General features: G+C 41.6%; 1 protein-coding gene across 6 annotated transcripts in view; it reads left to right on the top strand.

Moving 5' to 3' along the window:
• LOC122550120 (actin-related protein 3B) overlaps window positions 1–24,608 on the top strand; it is a 169,380-nt gene that overhangs the window by 58,815 nt on the left and 85,957 nt on the right. For 4 of the 6 annotated variants that reach the window (XR_006311742.1, XM_043690733.1, XM_043690731.1 and 1 more), the window contains exons 4-5: window positions 9,608–9,718; window positions 13,257–13,352. The exons of 1 other annotated variant lie outside the window; for it this stretch is intronic. Coding sequence is in view for 4 of the 5 variants with exons in the window: in XM_043690733.1 (XP_043546668.1) it covers window positions 9,608–9,718; window positions 13,257–13,352 (207 nt within the window). In the remaining variant the exon portion in view is untranslated. The remainder of the gene's footprint in view (window positions 1–9,607; window positions 9,719–13,256; window positions 13,353–24,608) is intronic. One more of the 6 variants, XM_043690732.1, reaches the window with a different exon arrangement.

Here is a 24,608-nt window from a genome sequence, read left to right as displayed (position 1 = left end):
TGGCTTGCTAACAGGAAGCAGAATAGGAATAAATGCTTCTTTTTCAGGCTGGCAGAATGTCATAGATGGTATACAACAAGAGTGAGTTCTGGGGCCTCAATTCTTTAAAATGTATATAAATGACTTGGAAGAAGGGATTGTATGTATGGTGGCTAAATTACCTGATGATACAAAGGTAAGTAGGAAAACAAGTTGTATAGCCTACAAAGGATACATTAAGGGAATGGGCTATGGTCTAGCAAATGGAGTATAACGTAGAAGAGTGTGAAATTGTCCATCATGACAGAAAGCATAAAAAAGAAATGCATTATTTAAATGACGAGAGGTTGCAGAGCACTGACATGCAGAGTCACCTGGATATCCTGGTGTATGAATTACAAAAGGTTGGAATGCAGATACAGCAAGAAATCAGGACAGCTAATAGAATGTTACAGTTTATTGCAAGGGACATTGAATATAAAAGTAAGGAGTGTATGTTCAATTATAAATGGTGAGACCACATCAGGAATATTGTGTATAGTACTGGTCAATGTACTTATGCAAGTCTTAGCAGGACTTATACACTTAATGGTAAGGTCCTAGGGAGTGTTGCTGAACAAAGAGACCTTGGAGTGCAGGTTCATAGCTCCTTGAAAGTGGAGAGGCAGGTAGTTAGGATAGTGAAGACGGCGTTTGGTATGCTTTCCTTTATTGGTCAGAGTATTGAGTACAGTAGTTGGGAGGTCATGTTGCGGCTGTACAGGACATTGGTTAGGCCACTGTTGGAATATTGCGTGCAGTTCTGGTCTCTTTCGTATGGGAAAGATGTTGTGAAACTTGAAAGGGATCAGAAAAAATTTACAAGGATGTTGCCAGGGTTGGAGGATTTGAGCTATAGGGAGAGGCTAAACAGACTGGGGCTGTTTTCCCTGGAGCGTCGGAGGCTGAGGGGTGACCTGATAGTGATTTACAAAATGATGAGGGGCATGGATAGGGTAAAATAGGCAAAGTTTTTTCCCTGGGGTTGGGGAGTCCAGAACTAGAGGGCATAGGTTTAAGGTGAGAGGGGAAAGATAGAAAACAAACCTAAGGGGCAACTTTTTCACACAGAGGTTGGTATGTGTATGGAATGAGCTGCCAGAGGATGTGGTGGAGGCTGTACAATTGCAACATTTAAGAGGCATTTGGATGGGTATATGAATAGGAAGGATTTGGAGGGATATGGGCTGGGTGCTGGCAGGTGGGACTAGATTGGGTTGGGATATCTGGTCGACATGGACGGGTTGGATCGAAGGGTCTGTTTCCATGCTCTATGACTCTATGACTCTAAGGATGTTAATGCATTGGAATCAATTCAGAGAAGATTTACAAAGTGAATGCCTGGAATATGTGGACTGCCTTATGAGGTGAGGCTAGACTAGGCCTGTATCCTCTGGAGTTTAGAAGTATCAGAAATGACTTAATTGGAACACACAAGTTCCTGAGGGAACTTGACTGATTGGATGTTGAAGCATGTTTCTTCTTGTGGGACAATGTAGAAATATGAATCTTAGTTTGAAAATAAGGAGTTGAACATTTAAAACAGGGATGAGGAGAAAACCTGTCCGAGGGTTGAGTGTCTTTGGAATACGTTTCCCTAAAAGGTAATGGATTCAGAACCTTTAAACATTCTTAACAGCGAGGTAGCTAGGTCATTGATGGAAGATTATTGGGGATATACATGAATATAGAGTTGAAAATCAGATCAGGTATAATCTTATTGAATGGTAGAACAGGCTTAAAGGGCGAAGTGGCCTACTCTTGTTTCTTGACTGTATATTATGTGTTCGTAGAACCCTATCTGGGTGACATTGAGAAAATTATTGCTGGGTGATAGTTTTGCCTTACTTGTTAAGGGTGAAGACTTGATATCAATTGCAGTCACTCTTGATTCACCTCTGGAATTCAGCTGTTTCATCCAAGTAATAAGAGCAGAAGTTGATTGGCACTAACTGAACCAAAATTGGAATGAATAAAGTTGGCTGAAGGCTGTCATCTATGGTGCTCGGGAACTCTAGAGTAGCTGAGATGAATCATCCATTCAGCACTCCTAGGTAAAAATCGTTACAAATGCTTTAACATTTACTTTTGCACTGATGTGTTGGGCTCCCCCATCTTTGTGTTTGAGATTATTTGTGGAGCCTTCTCAACTAGTGATTTATTTAATTATTCACCATATTTCACAATTGGATGTAGCAGAACTACAGAGCTTAGATTTGATTTGTTGGTTATGGAATCTCTTAGCTCTGTTATTTGTAGCTTATGCTGTTCGACATACAAATAGTTCCGACATGGACTCTGAACCACATTCAGACCAACACAATTTGGACCTGAACAGGACAATTAGTACAGACTACAAATTCAAAACCTTCAGCAACGGTTCTCCTTTCGGATCCTCCACTCCACACTCGCAGCCACCCGCTGCCACCTTACCTCTCTACAGTCAGCCCTGCCTCAACTGAGGGCTACACTCTTCCAGAACTGCAAAAGACCCCTCCTGTATTATATCCTCAGAAGGATTCATACACTTAACAAACAGTTTTTCTACACCATTTCAAACATCAAAAACTGTAAGTACAAAAACTTTCATATACCCACCTCAATAGTCGGCATTCCTCGAACATTCCAGAAGCTTCCCCGGCATCTGGAACTGCTCGGCCGCCATCAGTCAGGAGACCGTGCCAGCCATCATCACCGCGACAAGCAATGATGTCACCTCTGTCCCCGCCGCCTGACAGCCCACAGCCACGGCTGATCATGCTGCCTCCGTGACCACTGGCCAGACTACAGCAGCCACAAACATCAGCCAGACAACCGCCACCGTGACCGCTATAAGATCCGCTGCCGCTGAGATCAATGCAAGGCCTAACTGGAACTCTACGCCTCCTCTGTTGCTGCCGCCGCAGCCACTTCCGCCCCCTCTGACATCACCCACACCACACGTTCCCTTTGTGGTCACTATCGCAGCCACTTCTACCCCCAACTACATCACTTATACCATGTATTTCGCCACTTCTGACCCCTACATCATCACTGATGCCACGCGTTCCATCCCCGCAGCTGCTGTTGTTGCAACCACTTCCGCCCCGACCGACGCCACTCACCTGAACACTGCCAATATGCCCCCGCAGATCCCACTGTCACCACCTCTGCCCCCCAGAGCCTGGGATGAGCATCAATTCCGTTAATGAGGTGCCCACCAGTCCCTCCACTACCATGCCCACTCCAGTTACAGTCTCTGTCCCCACTCTCAGCTCCAGCACTATACCAGGTCCTAGCTCCCAGCCCTGCCAAGTTTTCATCATCCTCCCAGACCTCCCCCTCACTGAGTACAAATGATCAATCCTCAGCAAAGGCCTTACCTTCATCCCCCTCTGTTCACAGATCAACAAATTCAAATGCGTTGTGTTGTCAGACTCTTCTTCCACTGCCTCTGCTTCTGAGATTACTTTTTCAATCAAGACTCCTGCTCACCTTCCGAGGACCCCTTCACGCGGCTACAACACTCCCCATCCACCTGGACACCCCAGGTCTGTTACCCACCTTCGAACTCTTTATTTCCAACTGTTGCTGAGACATTGACCGCCTCAACCTGTCCACCACCCTCACCTACTCCAACCTCTCACCCTCACAACATGCAGCCCTCCACTCTCTTTGCTCCAACCTCAATCTCACCATCAAATTAGCAGACAAGGGGGATACAGTGGTAGTTTGGTGCACTGGCGTCTACACCATTGAAACCAGGTGCCAACTTGAAGATACCTCCTCCTCTTGCTCCCTCAACCACGACCTCATCTCCCATCACCAAACCATTATCTTCCAGACCTTACACAACCTCATCACCTCAGGGTATCTCCCACCCACAACTTCCAACCTTATAGTTTGGGAACCCTGCACCATCCGGTTCTTCCTCCTATCCAAGATCCACAAGCCTGACTACCTCGGCTGTCTTATCGTCTCAGCCTGCTCCTGCCCCACCGAATTCATCTCCACATACCTTGGTACTGTCCTATCCCCCCAGTCCAGGAACTCCCCAAATAGATTCGAGACACCACCCATGCCCTCCACCTCTACCAAGACTTCCGTTTCCCTAGCCCACAATGCCTCAGCTTCACCATGGACATGCAGTCCCTATAAACCTCCATCTGCCATGACCAGGGCCTCTAAGCCCTCCTTTTCTCCTCTCCCGATGTCCTACCAGTACCTTCCACTGACACTCTTATTCGTTTGGCTAAACTGGTCCACATCCTCAACAATTTCTCCTTCGAATCCTCCCACTTCCTTCAGACGAAAGGGGTAGCCATGGGCACCTGCCTGGGCCCCAGCTTTGCCTGTTTCTTTGACGGCTACGTGGAACAGTCTATCTTCTGTAGTTACACCGGCACCACTCCCCACCTTTTCCTCCGCTGCATTGATGACTGCATTGATGCCACCTCGTGTTCCCATAATGAGGTTGAACAGTTCATCAACTTCAACACATTCCACCCCGACCTTAAATTCACCTGGACTATATCTGACACCTCTCTCCCGTTCCTGGACCTCTCCATCTCCATCAACAGTGACCGATTCAACACTGACACTTTCTACAATCCCACCGACTCCCACAGCTACCTGGATTACACTTCCTCCCACCCTGCTTCCTGCAAAAATGCTATCCCTTATTCCCAATTCCTCCACCTCTGCCGCATCTGCCCCCAGGAGGATCAGTTCCACCACAGATCATACCAGATGACCTCCTTCTTTAAAGATCGTAATTTCCCCTCCCATGTAGTTGATGATGCACTCCAGTGCATCTCATCCACTTCCCTCACCTCTGACCTTGAAGCCCACCCCTCCAACCGCAACAAGGACAGAACCCCCCGTTCCTCACCTTCCACCCCACCAACCTCTGTATACATCGCATCATCCTCCACTATTTCCGCCACCTACAAACGGACCCCACCACCAGAGATATATTTCCCTCCCCACCCCTATCCGCTTTCAGTATAAGACTGTTCCCTCCGCCACTACCTCATCAGGTCTACACTCCCCACCAACCTACCTTCCCCTGCCACTGCAGGAATTGCAAAACCTGCATCCATACCTCCCCCCTCACCTCCGTCCAAGGGCCCCAAAGAAGCCTTCCACATCCATCAAAGTTTCACCTGCACTTCCACGCATGTCATTTACTGTATCCGTTGCTCTTGATGCAGTCTGCTCTACATTGGGAAGACAGGATACCTATTTGCACAGCCCTTCAGAGAATATGTCCAGGACACCCGCACCAACTAATCCCACCGCCCCGTGGCCGAGCACTTCAACTCCTCTTCCCATTCTGCCAACGGCCTCCTCCATTGCCGTTCCCTAACGTTGCCTGGAGGAAGATCACCTCATCTTCCACCTTGGGACCCTCCAACCGCATGGCATCTATGTGAATTTCACCAGTTTCCTCATTTCCCCTTCTTCCACCTTACCCCCGTTCCAAACTTCTAGCTCAGTAACATCCTCATAACCTGTCCCATCTGTCCATCTTCCTTCCCACCTATCTGCACCACCCTTCCCTCTGACCTATTACCTTTACCCCCACTGGCAACCACCTATAGCACTCTCAGCTACCTTCCCCCGGCCCCACCTCTCTCCCATTTATCTCTCCACCCCAGAGGCTCGCAGCCTCATTCCTGATTAAGGGATTTTGCCCAAAATGTTGATTTTTCTGCTCCTCGAATGCTGCCTGACTGCTGTGCTTTTCCAGCATCACACTTTTGACTCTAATCTCCAGCATCAGCAGTACTCACTTTCACCTATACAAATGGTCCTGTTTTGTAGCTTCACCAGTTTGACACCTCATTTTTAGCTTTGTGTGGTGCTATTCCTGGCATGCCTTTTTGCATGTATGCTTGGGACATAAGTCAGGCTATGATGTTCTGGAATGTATTGGAGTACAGTTCCACTGATGCTAATGGCCTGCAAAACTGTTACAACACATCAGTGAACCCATCTGCTAATTAAACCAAATACCCAGAAAGGCTCACCTCACCTCATAATCTGTTAAATTATGAGTGACAGAGAACTCCCAAATTCCACGATTTGAAGAAAAATAATATCAATTTATTCCTTAACTCTTAAACTGAACATTAAATAACAACTATTTACAAATCTAAGCTCCCTTTCTCTTAAGAACATATGAATTAGAAACAGGAGCAAGCTATCTATAACTGCTTATTATCTGCCTTCAACTCTATAATAACATACTATTCCAATAACATATGAACATTACATAAACTTAATTTCAAAACCAGACAACAGCTGTCATTATCAGTGTCTGTCTTCCTCTGGAAGAAGATTTTTCTGGGTCGTCTTCTGTCTTTTATTGCAATGTTATTTCATATGAACAAGGTACCTTTGGTAGAGAGTGGTTAGAATGGCAGTCTCCCTTGATGGCAGTTTACTCTCAATGGCAGCTTACTTTCTGTCTAACTTTTAAAATGCTTGCTTCTTTATACCACCAGCATCGGATAGTCTCATTTGTTCAATTTTGGCAAAACCATAAATATAAACTTTATTGGCTTTTAGTATCCTGGGGCCTAATTTAAGCTGATTGATTAAATTTGAATTGTTGTGAAAACAGCAATCCACTCAGATATCCATTTCACAGACAAATGTTACATATTTTCAATTTTCCAGTACACTCTATGACTGCCATCTAATCATATGATAGGTGTGTATAAGTTCTCAGTGCAAAATAGCATTCACTTTCTCTTAAAAGTACAGTACACACCTTCAACTTCATAGAAGCCGAATTTTGGAAATAACTCCCAATTTGTATAATGATTGTGCCATTCAACATGGTGGAGGATATCCTCAATATGAAGTCAGGACTTTGTTCCCACATGACTGTGTAATTGTCACTTGCACTGATGCAGATGCATCTGCAGCAAGCAGATTGGTGAGGATGAGGTCAAGTATGTTCTTCCTTATTGGTTCACTTGCTACTTGCCGCAGATCCGTATTGAGCAATTGTGTTCTTTAGGTCTCGACCAACTTGGTCAGTAGTGGTGGCCACTTTTGGTGGTGATATTGAAATCCTCCACCAAAATACATTCTGTATTCTTGCCAGCTTCTGTGTTTCCTCCAGGTGGTGTTCAACAGAGTATTTATTTATTAGCTGAGGGGGAGCTGGTATGTGGACATCGGCAGAATGTTTCCTTGATCATGTTTGAACTGATACCATGTGACTTCATGGGATCTGGAGTCAATATTGAGGACTTGCAAGGCAACTCCCTTCCAATTGTATATCACAGTGTCACCAGCATTTCTGGTTTCTGTCCTGCCAATGGGACATCACATATCCAGGAATGATGATGGTATTGTCATCAAGTGCAATGTATAATTCTGTGAGTATGATGATGTCAGGCTGATAGTTAACTAGCCTGTGGGACCACTCTTCCAATTTTGGCACTTGGCACTTGTTGGTAATGAGGACTTTGCAGGGTCAACAAGACTGAGTTTTCCAATGTTATTTCCAGTGTCTTACTTGGCACTAGGTGGTGCGCCTGGTCTCATTCATTTTTTGAGATATTTTCCAGTGGTTGAGAAACCTGAATGGCTTGTTAGGCTATTTCAAAGGGGAGGTGAGGGTCAACCTTATTGAATAAAATAAGGGCTAATGCCCGAAACGTCGATTCTCCTGTTCCCTAGATGCTGCCTGACCTGCTGCGCTTTTCCAGCAACACATTTCCATCTCTTATTGAATAAAAACCAAGAAGAACTGTGGATGCAGTAAATCAGAAACAAAAGCAGAAATTCTTGAAAAACTCAGCAGGTCTGGCAGAGTCACGCGACCCAACATGTTAACTCTGATTTCTCTCCACAAGTGCTGCCAGACATGCTGAGGCTTTTCAACAATTTCTGTTTTTGTTGTCAATCTTATTGATATGGGTCTGGAGTCACATGAAGGCCACACCAGGTAAGGATGACAGATTTTCTTTGTAGTAGGACATGTTGTTGTGGTTCTGTTCGCCGAGCTGGAAGTTTTTGTTGCAAACGTTTCGTCCCCTGGCTAGGCGACATCATCAGTGCTGGGTACCCAATATACCAACCACGACAGCGGACAGCTGAAACTGACAACCAGAAGCGGCAGGGACAGACCACTATAAACACCGGAGGAAACAACAAAGAATACATTAGTTTTGCTCATGTTGGGTATCGGGTCCTTCGTGTGTTTTTTTTTGTATTCATGCCTTACCTGAGCAATTTTTCAAATTATTGGTTGAAGTCAGTGTTGTCGCTCTCCAGGAATAGCTTACCAGAGGTGCTACAGGAGATGAAGTGAGATCTGGGTGTCCTTGTGTATAAATTAATAAGGTCTTGCATGTAATTAGGAAAGCAAGTGAGAATGCATTTAGTACAAGGGCATTTGATTAAAAAAGGTTACTGGACTAATATGTAAATTGAGTGTTGGACAGGCTCATCTTATACCTAATGATGTTTAGAATAAGGGGTGACGTGATTGCAACATATAAAACTCTGACGGATGTTGACACCATGTATGTGGAAATCCTTGTCTAGAATCTGGAATTAGGGATCACCCTTTATAAACTAAAGAGTCATCCATTTAAGACAGATAGGTGAGAACGTTCTTTTTCCTCAGAGGGTTGCAAGTGTCTGGAATTCTCCTCCTGAAAAGCTGGTGGAAAAGGAGCTCTTGAATGTTTTAAGCTGGAGTTAGGTTCTTGATAAGTAATGGCATGAAAGGTGGGATGGTTGTGGAGTAATCAGATCATCCATACTCTTATTGAATGATGGAGCAGGTTCAATGAGCTGAGTGGCCTACTCTTGTTCTGAATTTGTATGTATGCTTGTATTCATCTTACCAAAATATCCTATCCTTCTCTATTCTGCATGTTTACTAAAATTGCCTTTTGTGTTTGAATTCTTCCTCTGTTCTAACTATATTGCCAGTATTAATTACCTGTTCTTCCACCATACCAATTTGTTGCTGATAGAGTATGTTCTCTATTTCTATCTTTTACATTCTTAAAGTAATGCAATTCCCTCAATTTGCATGTCCACTCTCCAGCTCCATTTAAATTTTAAATCCAATGATGTGCAGAGTTCTTTACACCCTTGAGGGAACAATTAGTCGCAGTTTCCTTTAAATACCTAGGCTTCCACCTATTGTCCTCTGCATTAATGCTGATTAATATAGCTTAGCAGAAGAATTTATCTGAATTAACTGGGTGAATATCCTATGCCTTGCATTGTCTCTGATTTCATTTGTGGTGTCTATTCCCTTTGTTAGTAGAGTTCAGAATTCCTGAATAAAAAGAGTATTTTGATGGTTCTAAAAGATGTGAATTTCCTTTTTAAGTACTAGGTGCTTGCAGTTAAAAGGTGTAAGTGCTGGAATACGTTCAGCTCATCAGATGATATGACCTTTGGAATCTTCCCTTCCCTATTTCATTCTATGCATCAATGGATTTTTTTTATTTATGTTCTCAGTAAGCCATAAGATTTACAAATGATATGGGAAATGCTGCTGAAGAACTAGGTATATATATAAAAGGTGACACATCTATAGCTGACATTGGAGTTTTGTTTCTATTTCTAGTGGCCTATTCGGCATGGTATAGTTGAAGACTGGGATCTAATGGAGAGATTTATGGAACATGTGATATTCAAGTATCTCCGAGCAGAACCTGAAGATCATCACTTTTTAATGGTTGTAACATTGTATTACTTGGCATTCATAATGATTCTGTTTATTTGAAGTTGCCTGTGCTCATGTATATTCTACATAATTTTTATCAAAACAGTATTCCAGCTAGTACTTGCACTTCACATACTATTATCTGATCACATCTATGTTGGTGCAATCTGAATTAGGAATGAGCAATAAATGCTGGCCTGGCCACTGATGCCCCCATCCTGTGAATTAATTAAAAAGAAATAAATTGCAGTAGACCAGAAGCATACAAAATATTTCTAATATCTTAGTAATTTTACATCGGCACACATGTTTTGTATTTGCCCCATTCTATGTAGATTTTATTTATAATACAAAATCTATAGCCCAACATTTATAAGCCACTTATGTAAATTTATCACATTGTGATCACAATTCTAACCAGTGGTGGAAATGTAGTACCTCAAATTTATATGATCTCGCCCCCTGGCGTGTGCTGTAAACTATCCTTATAGAAAGGTCAGAATAAATGAATATCGCTCAGCATCTTGAGTCTGTCCTACCATTCTATATCCCCACCCTATTTACTTGATTAATGGCCATATCTACTAAACCCTGTTCATCAGCTCTCGCCACAGATTTGACCAACCCCTGACAAAGACATGAAGGGGCTGAATTTGTAATAGCCTTTTGTGATTGGTCTGCTGACAGGTATTACTGGACTCAGCACATGAAGAAAAGGTACTTAGAACTGTATGCAAGGAAGAATTGGCTTAAAGAAAGGGATGGAAAAAATTGACTAAAAATGTCACCAGACCAGTGTTCCAAAATCCTCTGTGTGTGCTTTCTTATGAGGTTTGCCAAACTTTGAGTAAATTTTGAAGAGCATAAAATAAGCATTATAATTAACCTTGATTCCTGGAAGTGCTGGTAATAATTTATTTAATTTCAGTTTCCAGAGAATGCTTTTATTTGAGTTTGAGATAGTTTGCAGCTAAAGTTTATACAGAATGCAGTTTTCCCATTAAGTATTATAATTGGTGTTAAATGTCTTGACAGTTTTGAAAATTGGTTTGGCTCAAATGCATAGCGGACAATAATGATGTGAACCGGTAATTATTTTTACTTGGTAATTTTTGTGTTCCTAGTAATTAGTGTGGGTTATTGTGTGGGTTAGAGAATGTGACAGGGTGAGAGGTCAGAGAATTGGTTTGTATGTATAGTATGAGAGAGGTAAGGAATTAAATAAAAACAAAACGATAATTGAAAATATTACAACCAATGGAAACATATAAATGTACAAGGTAGTAATTATGTGGCTTGGCAGTAAAAGATGTATATGCTAATATTTGACAGTGAAATATATATTACCATTGGTGATAATAATTTGGTTGTTGTGTTTATGCTTGTATGATATATATCTCTCTTTCAGATTTAACAATGGACTGATATTGTTGCTGAGAAGTTGTACTTTAGCAGGAATGAGGATTTGCAAAGTCAGTTTCTCTATTTACATGCTAGAATGTAGAATAGAAATTTGTGCCTGGAAAGACCTTATAGATGTTTTTGCTTTCAGAAAGAAAAGAATGTATACATAACTGGTACACTTTGTATTTCAAACAGAATTATGATGAATCTATTTGTAACCTTTTGCTAGATATTACCAGTATAATTGCAAGAACCTATAGTTCTTGTGATTGAAATTGACATAGTGATTTTATTCCATATCAGACCTTCAAAATATTTGTATGACCAGAAAGTCATTCACTTGAAATATGTTTCAGGGAAATCCTCTTTATTCCCTGTGCCAAATTGGCCTACTTGTCTAGCTGCCAGCAACTTGCACTTAACCCTTTAAATTATGAGAGCTCTTATCACCACACAGATCAGATATAAAGTTCAAGAATGTTGCATGCTTTTCATTTAACTCCAGTGTTGATAATTTTTAAACAATAAGAGCAATACAAAAGGAAACCGATACTATCTTGTCTGTAACTTTGAAACTTACCTGATAGTACAGTTAGTTGTCGGTTAGGAAATAGAGAAAAGCAAAGCCTGCAGATGCTGGAAATCTAAAATGAAGCTGCTTGACTTGCAAAGCAGATTAGTAAATATCTTCAAAGAAATCATTGGTTATGAAAGAAGAGTTGTACCTGAAATGTTGCGCTGAACTTTGTATTTCCAAATCTGTTTTATATTTTCAGCATTTTCTGCTTTAGTCCCAGTGAAGGCTTTTTAAAAAAAATTATGTAGTCAAATGAAAAAGCCCAGGTCCATTCAGAAGTTAAGGTGGTAATGCCAGATAAATTTGGAGTGAGTGATTTAATTTGCATATAACATTTCTTGCTTTCTACTTTCTACCAAATCTTGCCTCTTATTCACCTCTAGTTTTCATTGTTCTACGATTGGTGGCAATGCCATCAGCAGCCTTGGCCCTAAAGCCTGGAATTTCCTCTGTAAACTCTGTACCTTTATTAAATACCTTCTTAAAATTCCATGTATACCACATCAATCACACTACCATCATAAATCTCCTTTGTTAATGTAACAAAACAAAAACAATCAAATTATTAAAATTATATTTTGCCTTAAAGCCATGTGACTTTCCTCAATTAATGCAAACTTATCCAAGTTGTTGCTATTATTGTACCAGATTATTTCTCCAAAAGCTTTCCCTGACTGAGGTTAAACTCATTGGCCAGCTGGGCATGTTCTTTACCTGCTTTTAAGGCTGCAGTTTTCCAGTCCTCTGTAATTATGCCTTTAATATCCTTAGATGCATCTGAAACTATTCAGGTAGCTTATCAGTGTTGAGTACAGATCTTTTTTTTTTAATCAACCCAGTGCATCAACTACCTCCCTTGTGACTACAACCTTGGTAGCATCTTCTGGTCATTTGGCCAACACTATAGTTTCTTTTGATGAACAAGAATGTTAAATATTGATAACACTCGGTGAAGCTCCTTTAGATGTTAAAGATGCAATATAAATGCATGTTTTCAGTTAAGCCCTTAAGTTTTTAAGAGAAGAAAAAGGAAAAGAAATTAAGAAACTTCAATTTTGAAGCTTTGTAAAAGAATCAGTTGGTCTTTAATTTCACAAGTAGAGCAGTAAACAGGCAAGAGACTGTAGGGAACATCTTTGAGGTTTAGAAGGAATGAAAGGAAAATTCAGAGGAGCTTCTTGGTGCTTTGGCTTTTATTTTCCTGTTTATAAGTGCAAGAAGTGTGCCAGAAATGCCTTCCCAAATATGGGAGAAATGTTCAAATCTAAGACAAAGTTGGAAATATCATTTGTAGAAAAAATAAGTGATTTATCTGAGAAAGAAAGAGGCACTTTCAGCAGTGGAAGAAATGTGAATTCTATCTGAGGTCAGAGAACATAATGAAGTTAAAAATATAAATGGATGAAGGACTAAATGTGGAGTCATCAAAAGAGAATGAAATAAATCTGGAGCTAATTCAGACTTTGAAGAGATGCTATATTTCAACATTAAGAGGGTGAAGGCAATGAAATTTTCTTTCAATGGAAATATTTAATTTACATATAAAACTTCTGCACTCTTTTGATGCAGACAGAACCACCACTCAATACACCAGAAAATCGAGAGTACCTTGCAGAGATCATGTTCGAATCCTTTAATGTCCCAGGTCTTTACATTGCAGTCCAGGTAAGGAACTTGCTAATAGCAGAGGTTGCTTGGCATTTCAGTTAGATGGAATCAGTGGCAGGATGTGTTTCTGTGGGTTTCAGCCTTGACCTTTTTTGTCACTTAATCTTGGCTGTGCCATTGAAGGTGAAAATTGGAATGTAATAATTGTTCAAACTTCCTCTCATTTTGGATGCTTGGGAATTATGCAGCATTGGAAACAGCTTGCCTGCTAGTCCACACATGAGTATGTGTTTCCTTTTACTTGACAGTAACATGTGACCATCTTTTAGTTTGTTTTCCTGGAGTGATGATGTAATCGGGGGCCGGGGGAGAAAGAAAACCCATCACAAACCGAGAGATACATTATGTTACAGCATATCCTTGCACTGTTCAGTCAAATTTGTCTTGTAACACTGACAGTTTGATCTTCTCCAATGCTTTTTATAGGTCAGAAGTTCAGGTTAATAAGCTTTGACAGACTAAATAGATTTCTTAGAGTGCCTATTTACACAATATCAAGTTGTCTTCAAATTTAGAGTTATCACATTTTTCAATGTCACTGAAGCAAGCCTATGGAAATTCATAGTGAGATGGTGCAGTAAAAGTTTGCATTTGTATTATTATGAGCCATATTTATTTCAGCATAACTGAAGGAACTGTTTTCATATCCTTCTCCAATTTGAGTATTTTGCTGACCAGAGGAAGTGGTGGAGGCTGGTACAATTGTAAAATTTAAGAGGCATTTGGATAGGTATATGAATAGGAAGGGTTTGGAGGGATGTGGGCCGGGTGCTAGCAGGTGGGACTAGATTGGGTTGGGATATCTGGTCGGCATGGACGGGCTGGACCGAAGGGTCTGTTTCCATGCTGTACATCTCTATGGCTCTATGATTAAGTGGATATATTGGATAAAATAAAAAGAACCACATGGGTTGTAGTTGAAAAATCCCATTGCCACCTCTTTTTCTCTATTCTCTTTAATGCATGACTTGCCTTGCTTTTGACATTTTCAGACAGGTTGTTCTGTTATAATATGCATTTCATCAACAAAAATTTACTGTAATGTGATTGATAAATTGGGGATGCTATTTCTACAGCGTGAACTTTTAAAATGTATGTTGGCTGTAATGCTCTGTTTCTAAAGTGCAATTTTTCTGCAACATGGGGTTGCATAAGAACACAACTATTGCGTTAGAGAGGAACTTGTCATCTTGGAGTGCCATCACTAGCGGTGTTCCGCAAGGATCTGTTTTGGGACCATTGCTGTTTGTCATTTTTATATATACCCTGGAGGAGGGGTTAGAAGGTTGGGTGAGCAAGTTTGCGGATGATACGCAAGTCGGAGGAGTTGTAGACAGTGAGGAAGGATGTGGCAGGTTACAGTGGGATATAGATAAGCTGCAGAACTGGGCAGAAAGGTGGCAAATGGAGTTCAATGTAGCTAAGTGTGAGGTGATTCACTTTGGTAAGAGTAACAAAAAGATGGGGTACTGGGCTAATGGTCGGATACTTGGTAGTGTGGATGAGCAGAGGGACCTTGGTGTCCATGTACACAGATCTCTGAAAGTTGCCACCCAAGTAAATAGTGCGGTGAAGAAGGCATAAGCCGTACTGGCTTTTATTGGTAGAGGAATTGAGTTCCGGAGTCCTGAGGTCATGATGCAGTTGTATAAGACTCTGGTACGGCCGCATCTGGAATATTATGTGCAGTTTTGGTCGCCATACTATAGGAAGGATGTGGAGGCACTGGAACGGGTGCAGAGGAGGTTTACCAGGATGTTGCCTGGTATGGAAGGAAAATCGTATGAGGAAAGACTGAGGCACTTGGGGCTGTTTTCACTAGAGAAAAGAAGGTTTAGGGGTGACTTGATAGAGGTGTACAAGATGATTAGGGGTTGACCATGAGAACCTTTTTCCACGTATGGAGTCAGCTATTACGAGGGGGCATAGCTTTAAATTAAGGGGTGGTAGGTATAGGACAGATGTTAGGGGTAGGTTCTTTACTCAGCGAGTCGTGAGTTCATGGAATGCCCTGCCAGTAGCAGTGGTGGACTCTCCCTCATTATGGGCATTTAAGCGGGCATTGGATAGGCATATGGAGGATAGTGGGCTAGTGTAGGTTAGGTGGGCTTGGATCGGCGCAACATCGAGGGCCGAAGGGCCTGTACTGCGCTGTATTCTTCTATGTTCTATGTTCTATGTTCTAACTGACTATATTCTATTTTGAAGGATGATGACTGCTCTACCCTATACTTAGTGAAATAGAAATTATTTGTTTGAAATGGTTGAAGGATGAAGAATGACTTTTTTGTTTATTTTATTAATTTAAATTATAATTTAATGTGAAGAACATGGAAACAGGATTGATTCAACTTGAGCTAGCAGAATCCTTTCACAAGGTTGTGTACAGATCTATTTTGACTTTAGAAGAATGAGACGTGATTTCATTTAAGTGCACAAATACTTACAGGGCTTAATGGAGTCGATGCAGCAATGATGTTTTGCCTGGTTGGAGAGTCGAGAACCGAGGACACAGTCTGTGAATAAGACATAGGCCATTTAGTTCTGAGATGAGGAGGTATTTCTTTACTCAGGGTGGTGAATCTTTGGAATTCTTTACTCCAAGAAGGGTGTGTGGCTCAGTCATTGAGTATTTTCAATAAAGAAATTAATGAATTTTCAGATATTAAAGTTAAGAAGGGATTTTGAGAATGCAAGAAAATAATATTGTGGTAGGAGATTATTCAGGATCAAATTGAATGGCAGAGCAGACTCAATGGCTTGAATGGCCTATTTCTGCTCCAACATTCCTAAAAGACCAAGATTAGTTTGAATAATATAGTAGGGGCTTTCAAGCTGCTCTCGTGTTTGTTGGTGGAGTGACATTCACTTTTTAACTAGAGGATTTTTTTTGTTTTAAACTGCTTGAGTACTTGAGTTGAGAAGAGCAGAATGCAGAAATGTTCTCTTCACCAATTTAGTGATTCCATCTGTAACCATGGAAACAGAAATGTAGTTTTTTGGTGCAGTTACACACAAAATGTACTCCCACACCTTTCTAATTTTGTAGCTTTCTTTTGCAATGTCTTTATTAGAGAATACTCTGAGAATTGTATTTTTTCTTGGGAGATAGGACTTTAAATTGGCAATTTTCAAATCTTACTAGAGTTCACAAGGTTCAAAAATTCAGTTTGTGCTTGCCCAGAGATTTTTTCGATGCAACTGTGTAAGATAATTGAGGCAAATAGCTTAGATTTATGTAAAAGGAAGTAAGATGAATTGGGTGGGGGTGGGAACATGGAATAGAAAGAATATGCTGATGGGGTCAGATGTGTGTTTGGAGCATTATAATCCACAGACTGATCAGGAAACAGGAACAATCACTAATTCATTAAATTGAAAGATGAATATGTAAAGTAAGGTGCAATCTTTTTTTTAATTTAATGGTCCAATTAAAGTCAATTTGAATGATACATTTCACAGTAGTTACAACAAAGTTACTATTGGAAGGTAGCCTGGACAGTATACCCATTGAGCATTGAAAATGTTCTTTAAATGGATGGCATTGTCACCCTTAATAAGTAAAACACCATCCTGTGAGCAATGGGTTTTTATTCATTTGACTAAATGAATGTGGAAAATAGGAACCATTCATCTCTTCAAGCCTGCTCTGTCATTTAATAAGATCAAGGCTGATCTATTTATATTTCAAGTTCCACATTCCCATCTACCCCGATAACCTTTGATTCCCTTGCATAACAATAATCTAACTGCCATTGCCTTTAAAGTATTCAATAATCTCACTTCAACTATTCTCAGGCAGAGTTCTAAAGTTGCGCACCCTGGAGAGAAAAAAGTTCACCTCATCTCTGTCCCTAAAGTATGACTCATAATTTGAAGGCTGTGTTTCCTGACACACTGAAAAGTTCACATTGCTCATGCAGAAGGTTCTGTGCACGCACACTTTGTGAAAACGTTCTGCTAGTAAAAAAACATACCTGCACTTCCATACATGTCATCTACTGTATCCGTTACTCACGATGTGGTCTCATCTACATCGGGGAGGCAGGACGCCTACTTTCAGAACGCTTCAGAAAACATCTCCAGGACACATGCATGAAACAACCCCACCGCCCCATGGCCGAACACTTTAACACTCCTTCCCACTCTGCCAAGGACATGCAGGTCATGCAGGTCATGGACATCCTCCACTCCAAAACCTTACCACTTGACACCTGGAGGAAGAACGCCTCATCTTCTGCTTTGGGACCCCTGACCACACGGGATCAATATGAAATTCACCAGTTTCCTCATTTCCCCAACCCCCACCTTATCCCAGATCCAAACTTCCAACTTGGCATCACCCTCTTGAACTGTCCTACCTGTCTGTCTTCCTTCCCACCTATCCACTCCACCCACCTCTCCAACCTATCACCTTCACCTCAACTTCATCTATCTATTGCATTCTCAGCTACCTTACCCCCACCCTCACCCCCCCCCCTCCCATTTATCTCTCAGCCCCCTTGGCCCACCTCCTCATTCCTGATGAAGAGCTTATGCTCAAAATGTTGATTCTCCTGCTTCTTGGATGCTGCCTGACTGGCTGTGCTTTCCCAGCATCACACTTTTCGAGGATGGAATGATATCACTAGCAGTGCTATCAAGGGTACTGCGCATATGCATTTTGACCATGTGGACTGATAGCTATTTGGGAGTGTCAGTAGACATTTTCCAATTTGAAATCATGCTCCCTAGTTCTGGATTTAACCACCAAGGAAACCTATTTTTCACGTCAATGTTGTCAAGAACATTTAAGATCTTATATACTTCAAATGATTAGCCCTCCCTTTTCTTGACTCCAGTGAAAATGAGCCTAGGCTCTCCTATCTACCATCATAAGACAACTCACTCATTCCAGGTGTCAAACTAATGTGCCAGGCTAGCCCATCTTAAATTTTATCAATGACTTTTCCTCCATCAGAAAGTCAGAAGTGGGAATGTGCATTATTTGCTGTACAGCACTATTTGCATGTCTTCAGAAACTGAAGCAGTCTATGTCCAAATGCTGCAAAGACCTGAACAATAGGCACACTTAAGCTAAGTGACATTCATGCCATACAAGTGCCAGGCAATAACCATCTCCAACAACAGTGAATCTAATCATTGCCCCTTGAAACTCAATGGTAATACCATTACAGAATACTCCACTATAAACATCCTGGGAGTTACCACTGACTAGAAACTAAACTAGACTGGCTGTATAAGTACTGTGGCCACAAGAGCAGGTCAACTACTAGGAATCCTGCAGTGAGCAACTCACCTCCTGACTCCTCAATGCTTGTCCTTTATCTACAAAGTGCCAGTCAGGAATGAGTTGGAATGCTGCCCTTTTGCCCAGATGAGTGCATTTGCAGTAACACTCAAGAAGCTTGACTCCATCCAGAATTAAAAGCCGACTTGATTGGCACTACATCCACAAACATTCACTCTTTCCGTCATTGACATATAGTAGCAGTAGTGTGTACCATCCACAAGATGCCCTGCATCAGTTCTATTCATTGACCAGAAACTCAGCTGGACTTGACACTTGCCATAGTGGCTACAAGAGCAGGTCAGAGCCTAGGAATACTGTCGTGAGTAAGTCACCTCCTGACTCCCCACAGCTCATCTATTATCTTAGGGAAGCTGATGGCCTAGGTGTATTATCACTGGATTGTTAATCCAGTGCCTCAGGTACTGTTTTGGGGATCTGGGTTCAGCTTATGGTGAAATTTGAATTCAGTAAAACTTTGGAATTAAGAGTCTAATGGTGACCAAGAATCCATCGTTGACTGTTCAAAAAACCCATCTGGTTCCCTAATATCCTTCAAAGAAGGAAACTGTCATCCTTACCTGATCTTGCCTCAATGTGACTCCAAACCCCAGCAATGTGATTGACTCTTAATTGTCCTCTAGGCAATTGGGGATGGGCAAAAAATACTGGCCAAACCAACAACACCCTCATCTCATGAATGATTTTTTAAAAATCCAAATATTCTTCCAATACCTCCAGTTGAACCTGATCCATCACATTTCCAAGCAATGCATTTACGACTCCAACTTTCACTTTGTGAAAAAGTTTTTTCTCGCATCACTTTTGTTTCATTTGCACATCACTTTTGTTTTACAAAAGCAAGAACAGCTTGTCCCTATCTATTCTGATCAAACCATGCATGATTTTGAAATCTTCTGTCAAATCTCCCCTCAGCCTTCTTCTCTCCAAGGGGAACAGTCCTAATGTTTTCAGTTTGTCCTCATAATTGAAATTTCTCAATACTTGAGCTAAGGTCTAACAAGTGTCTTTAAACAAGTTTCATATCCCTCTTTGCTCACTCCCTCCTTAACAACATTGAGGGCATATCCATAGAAAAGGGTTGCAGAGTTCAAGAAGGCATCTCACTGCCTGGTCATTACAGATAAATGATTGCAATAAATGCTGACATAGTGAAGCCCACATACCATGAATTAATTAAAACAAAACCTCATTTGAAGCTCCTGCATAGCATTTATATCCTTCCTTAAATAAAGTGACCAAAGCTGCATTCAATATTCACAATGTGGCCTCACCAATACCCTGTATAGCTGAATGTTAATGTTCAATTCCTCTTGCAATGAATAATAGAATCTCACTTACTTCCTTAATTACTTGTTGTATGTGCATATTAACTTTTTCTGACTCACGCATTAGAAAGCTAAATTCCTCTGCACCTCAGAATTCCTCTACCTTTCTTGGTTTAAGAAATACTCCGCTTTTTCATTTTTCAGGCCAAAGTTACAAATTTACATTTCCTCACCCATTTATACTCATCAGCCAGATTTTTGCCAATTCACTCAATCTATCACTATCAGTCTGCAAACTACTTATGTCTTCTTCACAACAAACTTTCCTTTCTATCTTTGTATTATCTGCAAATTTAGCTGCCATGAATTTGCCAATCTATGCCATCAATGTAAATGATATAACGACTCCAGCACAGAACCCTGTGAGACTTCACTTTTCACTTCGTATCAAATGCTATTTCACAAATGCTATTTGCAGCTTTTACCTAGCTTCCTCTAATTCTTAAATATCATATACCTCTTAATACTCAAGATGCAGGCCTTGTCATCCTGAAGCCATGTCCTGAAACATTTGGTTAACAAGCTGTTATTGTCATCAACACCATAATTGCAAACAAACTCGTCTCCAAACTCTGAGACCTAGGTCTTGGCACTCCGCTCTGAAACTGGATCCTCGACTTCCTGACCTGTCAGTAATCAGTAAGAATAGATGGCAACACCTCCTCCATGGTAATCCTTAACACAGGTGCCATGCAAGGCTATATACTCCGTCCCCTACAGTATTCCTTATGTAGATTAGATTACTTACAGTATGGAAACAGGCCCTTCGGCCCAACAAGTCCATACTGACCCTTATAAGAGTAACCCACCCAGACCCATTCACCCTGACTAATGTACCTAACACTATTTAGCATGGCCAATTCACCTAACCTGCACTTCTTTGGACTGTGGGAGGAAACCAGAGCACCTAGAGGAAACCCATGCAGACACAGGGAGAATGTGCAAACTCCACACAGACAGCCGCCTGAGGTGGGAATTGAACCCGGGTCCTTGGTGCTGTGAGGCAGCAGTGCTAACCACTGTGCCACCGCGCCACCGCGCCACCCTATACTCATGACTGTGTGGCCAAATTCCTCTCTAACTCCATTTACAAGTTTGCTGATGACACTGCCATTGTAGGTCGGATCTGAAACAGGACGAGACAGAGTGCAAGCAAGAGATTGCGTGCTTAGCGACATGGTTTAAAGACCAACAATCTCTCCATCAATATCTGCAAAATGAAGAAGCTGGTCATTGACTTCAGGAAGCGTCCCTGTGTTCAACTCTTTAATGTTATGTCTTCTAAAGCAGTTCATACATTACTCAAGTAATAACCCTGAGATTGTAACCTTTTGTGTTTTTGCTTTTCTCATACTCTCTGTGGGGATCCTCTTATTCCTAGTTCTGCCTATGTCACTGATGTCTACATAGATCATGACTACTGGATCTTTCTCCCACTGTAGGTTCCTTGCATGTTCTGAACCCCGGCACTTGGCGAGCAACACATTAATTGGATTCTTGTTCTTTGCTACAGAGAACCGTAGCAGTCCTCCTCACAATATTATTACCTAATACCATGACATTCCTTTTACTCCCACTAATTAAACAGCTTCCTATACCATGGTGCCATGTTCAGTTTGCTCATCCACCCTATAGCCACCACTCTCATCCACATAAGCTGAATAAACTTATTAGATAAGCTGGAGGCTGGAAGAACACAGCAAGCCAGGTAGCATCAGGAGGTGGAGAAGTTGACGTTTCGGGTGTAACATCGACTTTTCCACCTCCTGATGCTGCCCGGCTTGCTGTGTTCTTCCTGCCTCCTGCTTGTCCACTTTAGATTCCAGCATCTGCAGTATTTTTTATCTCTGGGTAAACTTATTAGATAATTTCAAAGGTTGATGTTCCTGCACTCCTGTCCTCTGGGATCCCTAACTTGACTCACTCACTGTGACACCCTCCTGTCCCTGACTACTGACCAAATCAGAAGACCCTATCCTAAGTGGTGTAACTGCCTTCTCATACAAAGGATCCAGGTAAAATTCTCTTCCCCAATGCATTGCAGCGTCTGTAATTCAACTCTTTCTCCATCTCTGAGCCAAAGCTGCTTGAACTTCAAACACTTATTGCAGAACTCTTTACCCTAAACCACAATGGTGTTTGGGAATTCCCACATGTTGCAACCTTGACTAGTCGCTTGCTCTGCCATCCTTAATGAGTTTGAATTAATTACTTATTTGTATCATTCACTTACTTATGTTGCTTTTAATTTACTTTATTATATTTACCACAAACTTGAGTAGCATTTTAAAATTTTAGAATCAAATTGATCTTAAGCACTTACTGGATACTAGCAGAACAAGTAACTCATTTTCCAGTATTGGAGAAAAAGCCAATTCCTACAGGATGAGAAGGGTAGAAAAGCAAAATGAAGCTGACGTCTTCTTCCTCACATCAACAGAGCTCCCTCTTGCCAAACTCTCTGTTTTGTACTCAATTTTCTTAATTACACATTTTTTTAAGATATTAGTCCAAAGATGACCCTGATGGCTTCAGAGACATTGAAGCAGAGTTAGGCCATTTGGCCCATCAGGTTTGCTCTGCCAGTGAAATCATTGTTGACATACTTATCCTCAAGGAGGAGCTGAAAAATGTGTTGATGGAAAAGCGCAGCACGTCAGACAGCATCCAAGGAGCAGGAGAATCGACGTTTTGGGCATAAGCCCTTCTTCAGGAATGAGGAAGGTGTGCCAAGCAGGATAAGATAAAAAGTAGGGAGGAGGGACTTGGGGGAGGGGCGTTGGGAATGCGATAGGTGGAAGGAGGTTAAGGTGGAGGGTTCCTAGGCGGAAGATGAGGCACTCTTCCTCCAGATGTCGTGTTGCCATGGTCTGGCGATGGAGGAGGCCAAGGACCTGCATGTCCTTGGCAGAGTGGGAGGGGGAGTTAAAGTGTTCCTCCACGGGGTGGTTGGGTTGGTTGGTGTAGGTGTCCCAGAGGTTCTCTGAAACGTTCCGCAAGTAGGCGGCCTGTCTCCCCAATGTAGAGGAGGCTTATCCTCAAATCTACTTGCCTGCCATTCCCCATAACCTTTGATTTCTGTGCTGATTATAAATCTGTCTATCTCAACTTTGAACATACTTAACAACCCAACTTCCACTTCTCTCTGTAGTAAAGAATGCTATAGATTCACTACTTTCTGACATGAAATTCCACCTCATTTTTGTCGAAATTAGCAACCCCTTTCTCAGAGATCATGCCTTCTGGTCCTAGATTCTCCCACAAGGAGAAACAGCCACTCAGCATCTGTCAAGCCCCTTAAGTATCATAAATAAAACAAAGAACTGTGGGTGCTGAAAATCTGAAACAAATTCAGAAATTGCTGGAAAGCTCAATGGGTGTGGTAGCATCTATGGAGAGAAAGCAGAGTTAATATTTCGCGTTCAGTGACCTTTCTTCACAACTGATAGTAAATAGGAAAAGTGGTAAATATGTTTGTGATTTTTGAGAAGGTTTGTAGCTCAGGTTGAGGTTCAGGTTGTAAGTTTGCTCGCTGAGCTGGCAGATTTGATTTCAGACATTTTGTCACCATACTAGACAACAATATCAGTGAGCCTCCAGTGAAGCGCTGGTGTTCTGTTCCACTTTCTATTTATGTGTCTTGATCTCTTAAGGTGGCTGATATTGGAAATGATAGCAGCCACCTTAAGAAACCAAAACACAAAATATAAAGCAGGACAGAACACCAGCACTTTACCGGAGGCTCACTGACATTGTTGCCTAGTATAGTGACAAAATGTCTGAAAACAAACCTGCGAGCTCAGCGAACAAACTTACAATCTGAAGTGGTAAATATGCCGAAGGCAGGAATGGAGGAGGTAGAGAGGAGGGGAATGGAGGAAAGGAGTGAGCGGATGGATGAAGATAGGTCCACAGAGAGAGAATGACAGGTAGAAAAGGGATGGACAAAAGCATGCTAGGGAGAAAGAAAAGTTAATAATAGGAATTATTCAGGATTCAATATTGAGTTCAATAATTTTAGAACCTGAACACCTATGTCCTTTACCCATCCCCAAACTGAATGCCCTTTCATGACATGGGCTGTTTTCAGTGCAACCAAACTGTTTTCACCTACTTATGGTCTCTATTATCAGCCTTTCTTCCCCATCCCTCCTCTATCCCTGTCTTCAGCATATATAGCACCTTTTCCTAGTCACAAGAAGAGTCATTGAACTTATAGAGTCATAGATTCATAGAGATGTACAGCATGGAAACAGACCCTTCAGTCCAACCCATCCATGCCAACCAGATATCCCCTCATACTTTTGTAAACCTCTATAAGGTCACCCCTCAGCCTCCGACGCAAGAGGAAAAACAGCCCCAGCCTGTTCAGCCTCTCCCTATAGCTCAAATCCTCCAACCCTGCAACATCCTTGTAAATCTTTTCTGAACCCTTTCAAGTTTCACAACATCTTTCCAATAGGAAGGAGACCAGAATTGCACGCAATATTCCAACAGTGGTCTAACCAATGTCCTGTACAGCCACAACATGACCTCCCAACTCCTGTACTCAATACTCTGACCAATAAAGGAAAGCATACCAAATGCCTTCTTCACTATCCTATCTACCTGCAA

Source organism: Chiloscyllium plagiosum, chromosome 5 (genome assembly GCF_004010195.1).
Source record: "Chiloscyllium plagiosum isolate BGI_BamShark_2017 chromosome 5, ASM401019v2, whole genome shotgun sequence".
Lineage (NCBI taxonomy): Eukaryota > Metazoa > Chordata > Chondrichthyes > Orectolobiformes > Hemiscylliidae > Chiloscyllium > Chiloscyllium plagiosum.
The sequence above is the reverse complement of the archived record's forward strand: the minus strand, read 5'-3'. Positions and strand labels throughout refer to the sequence as shown.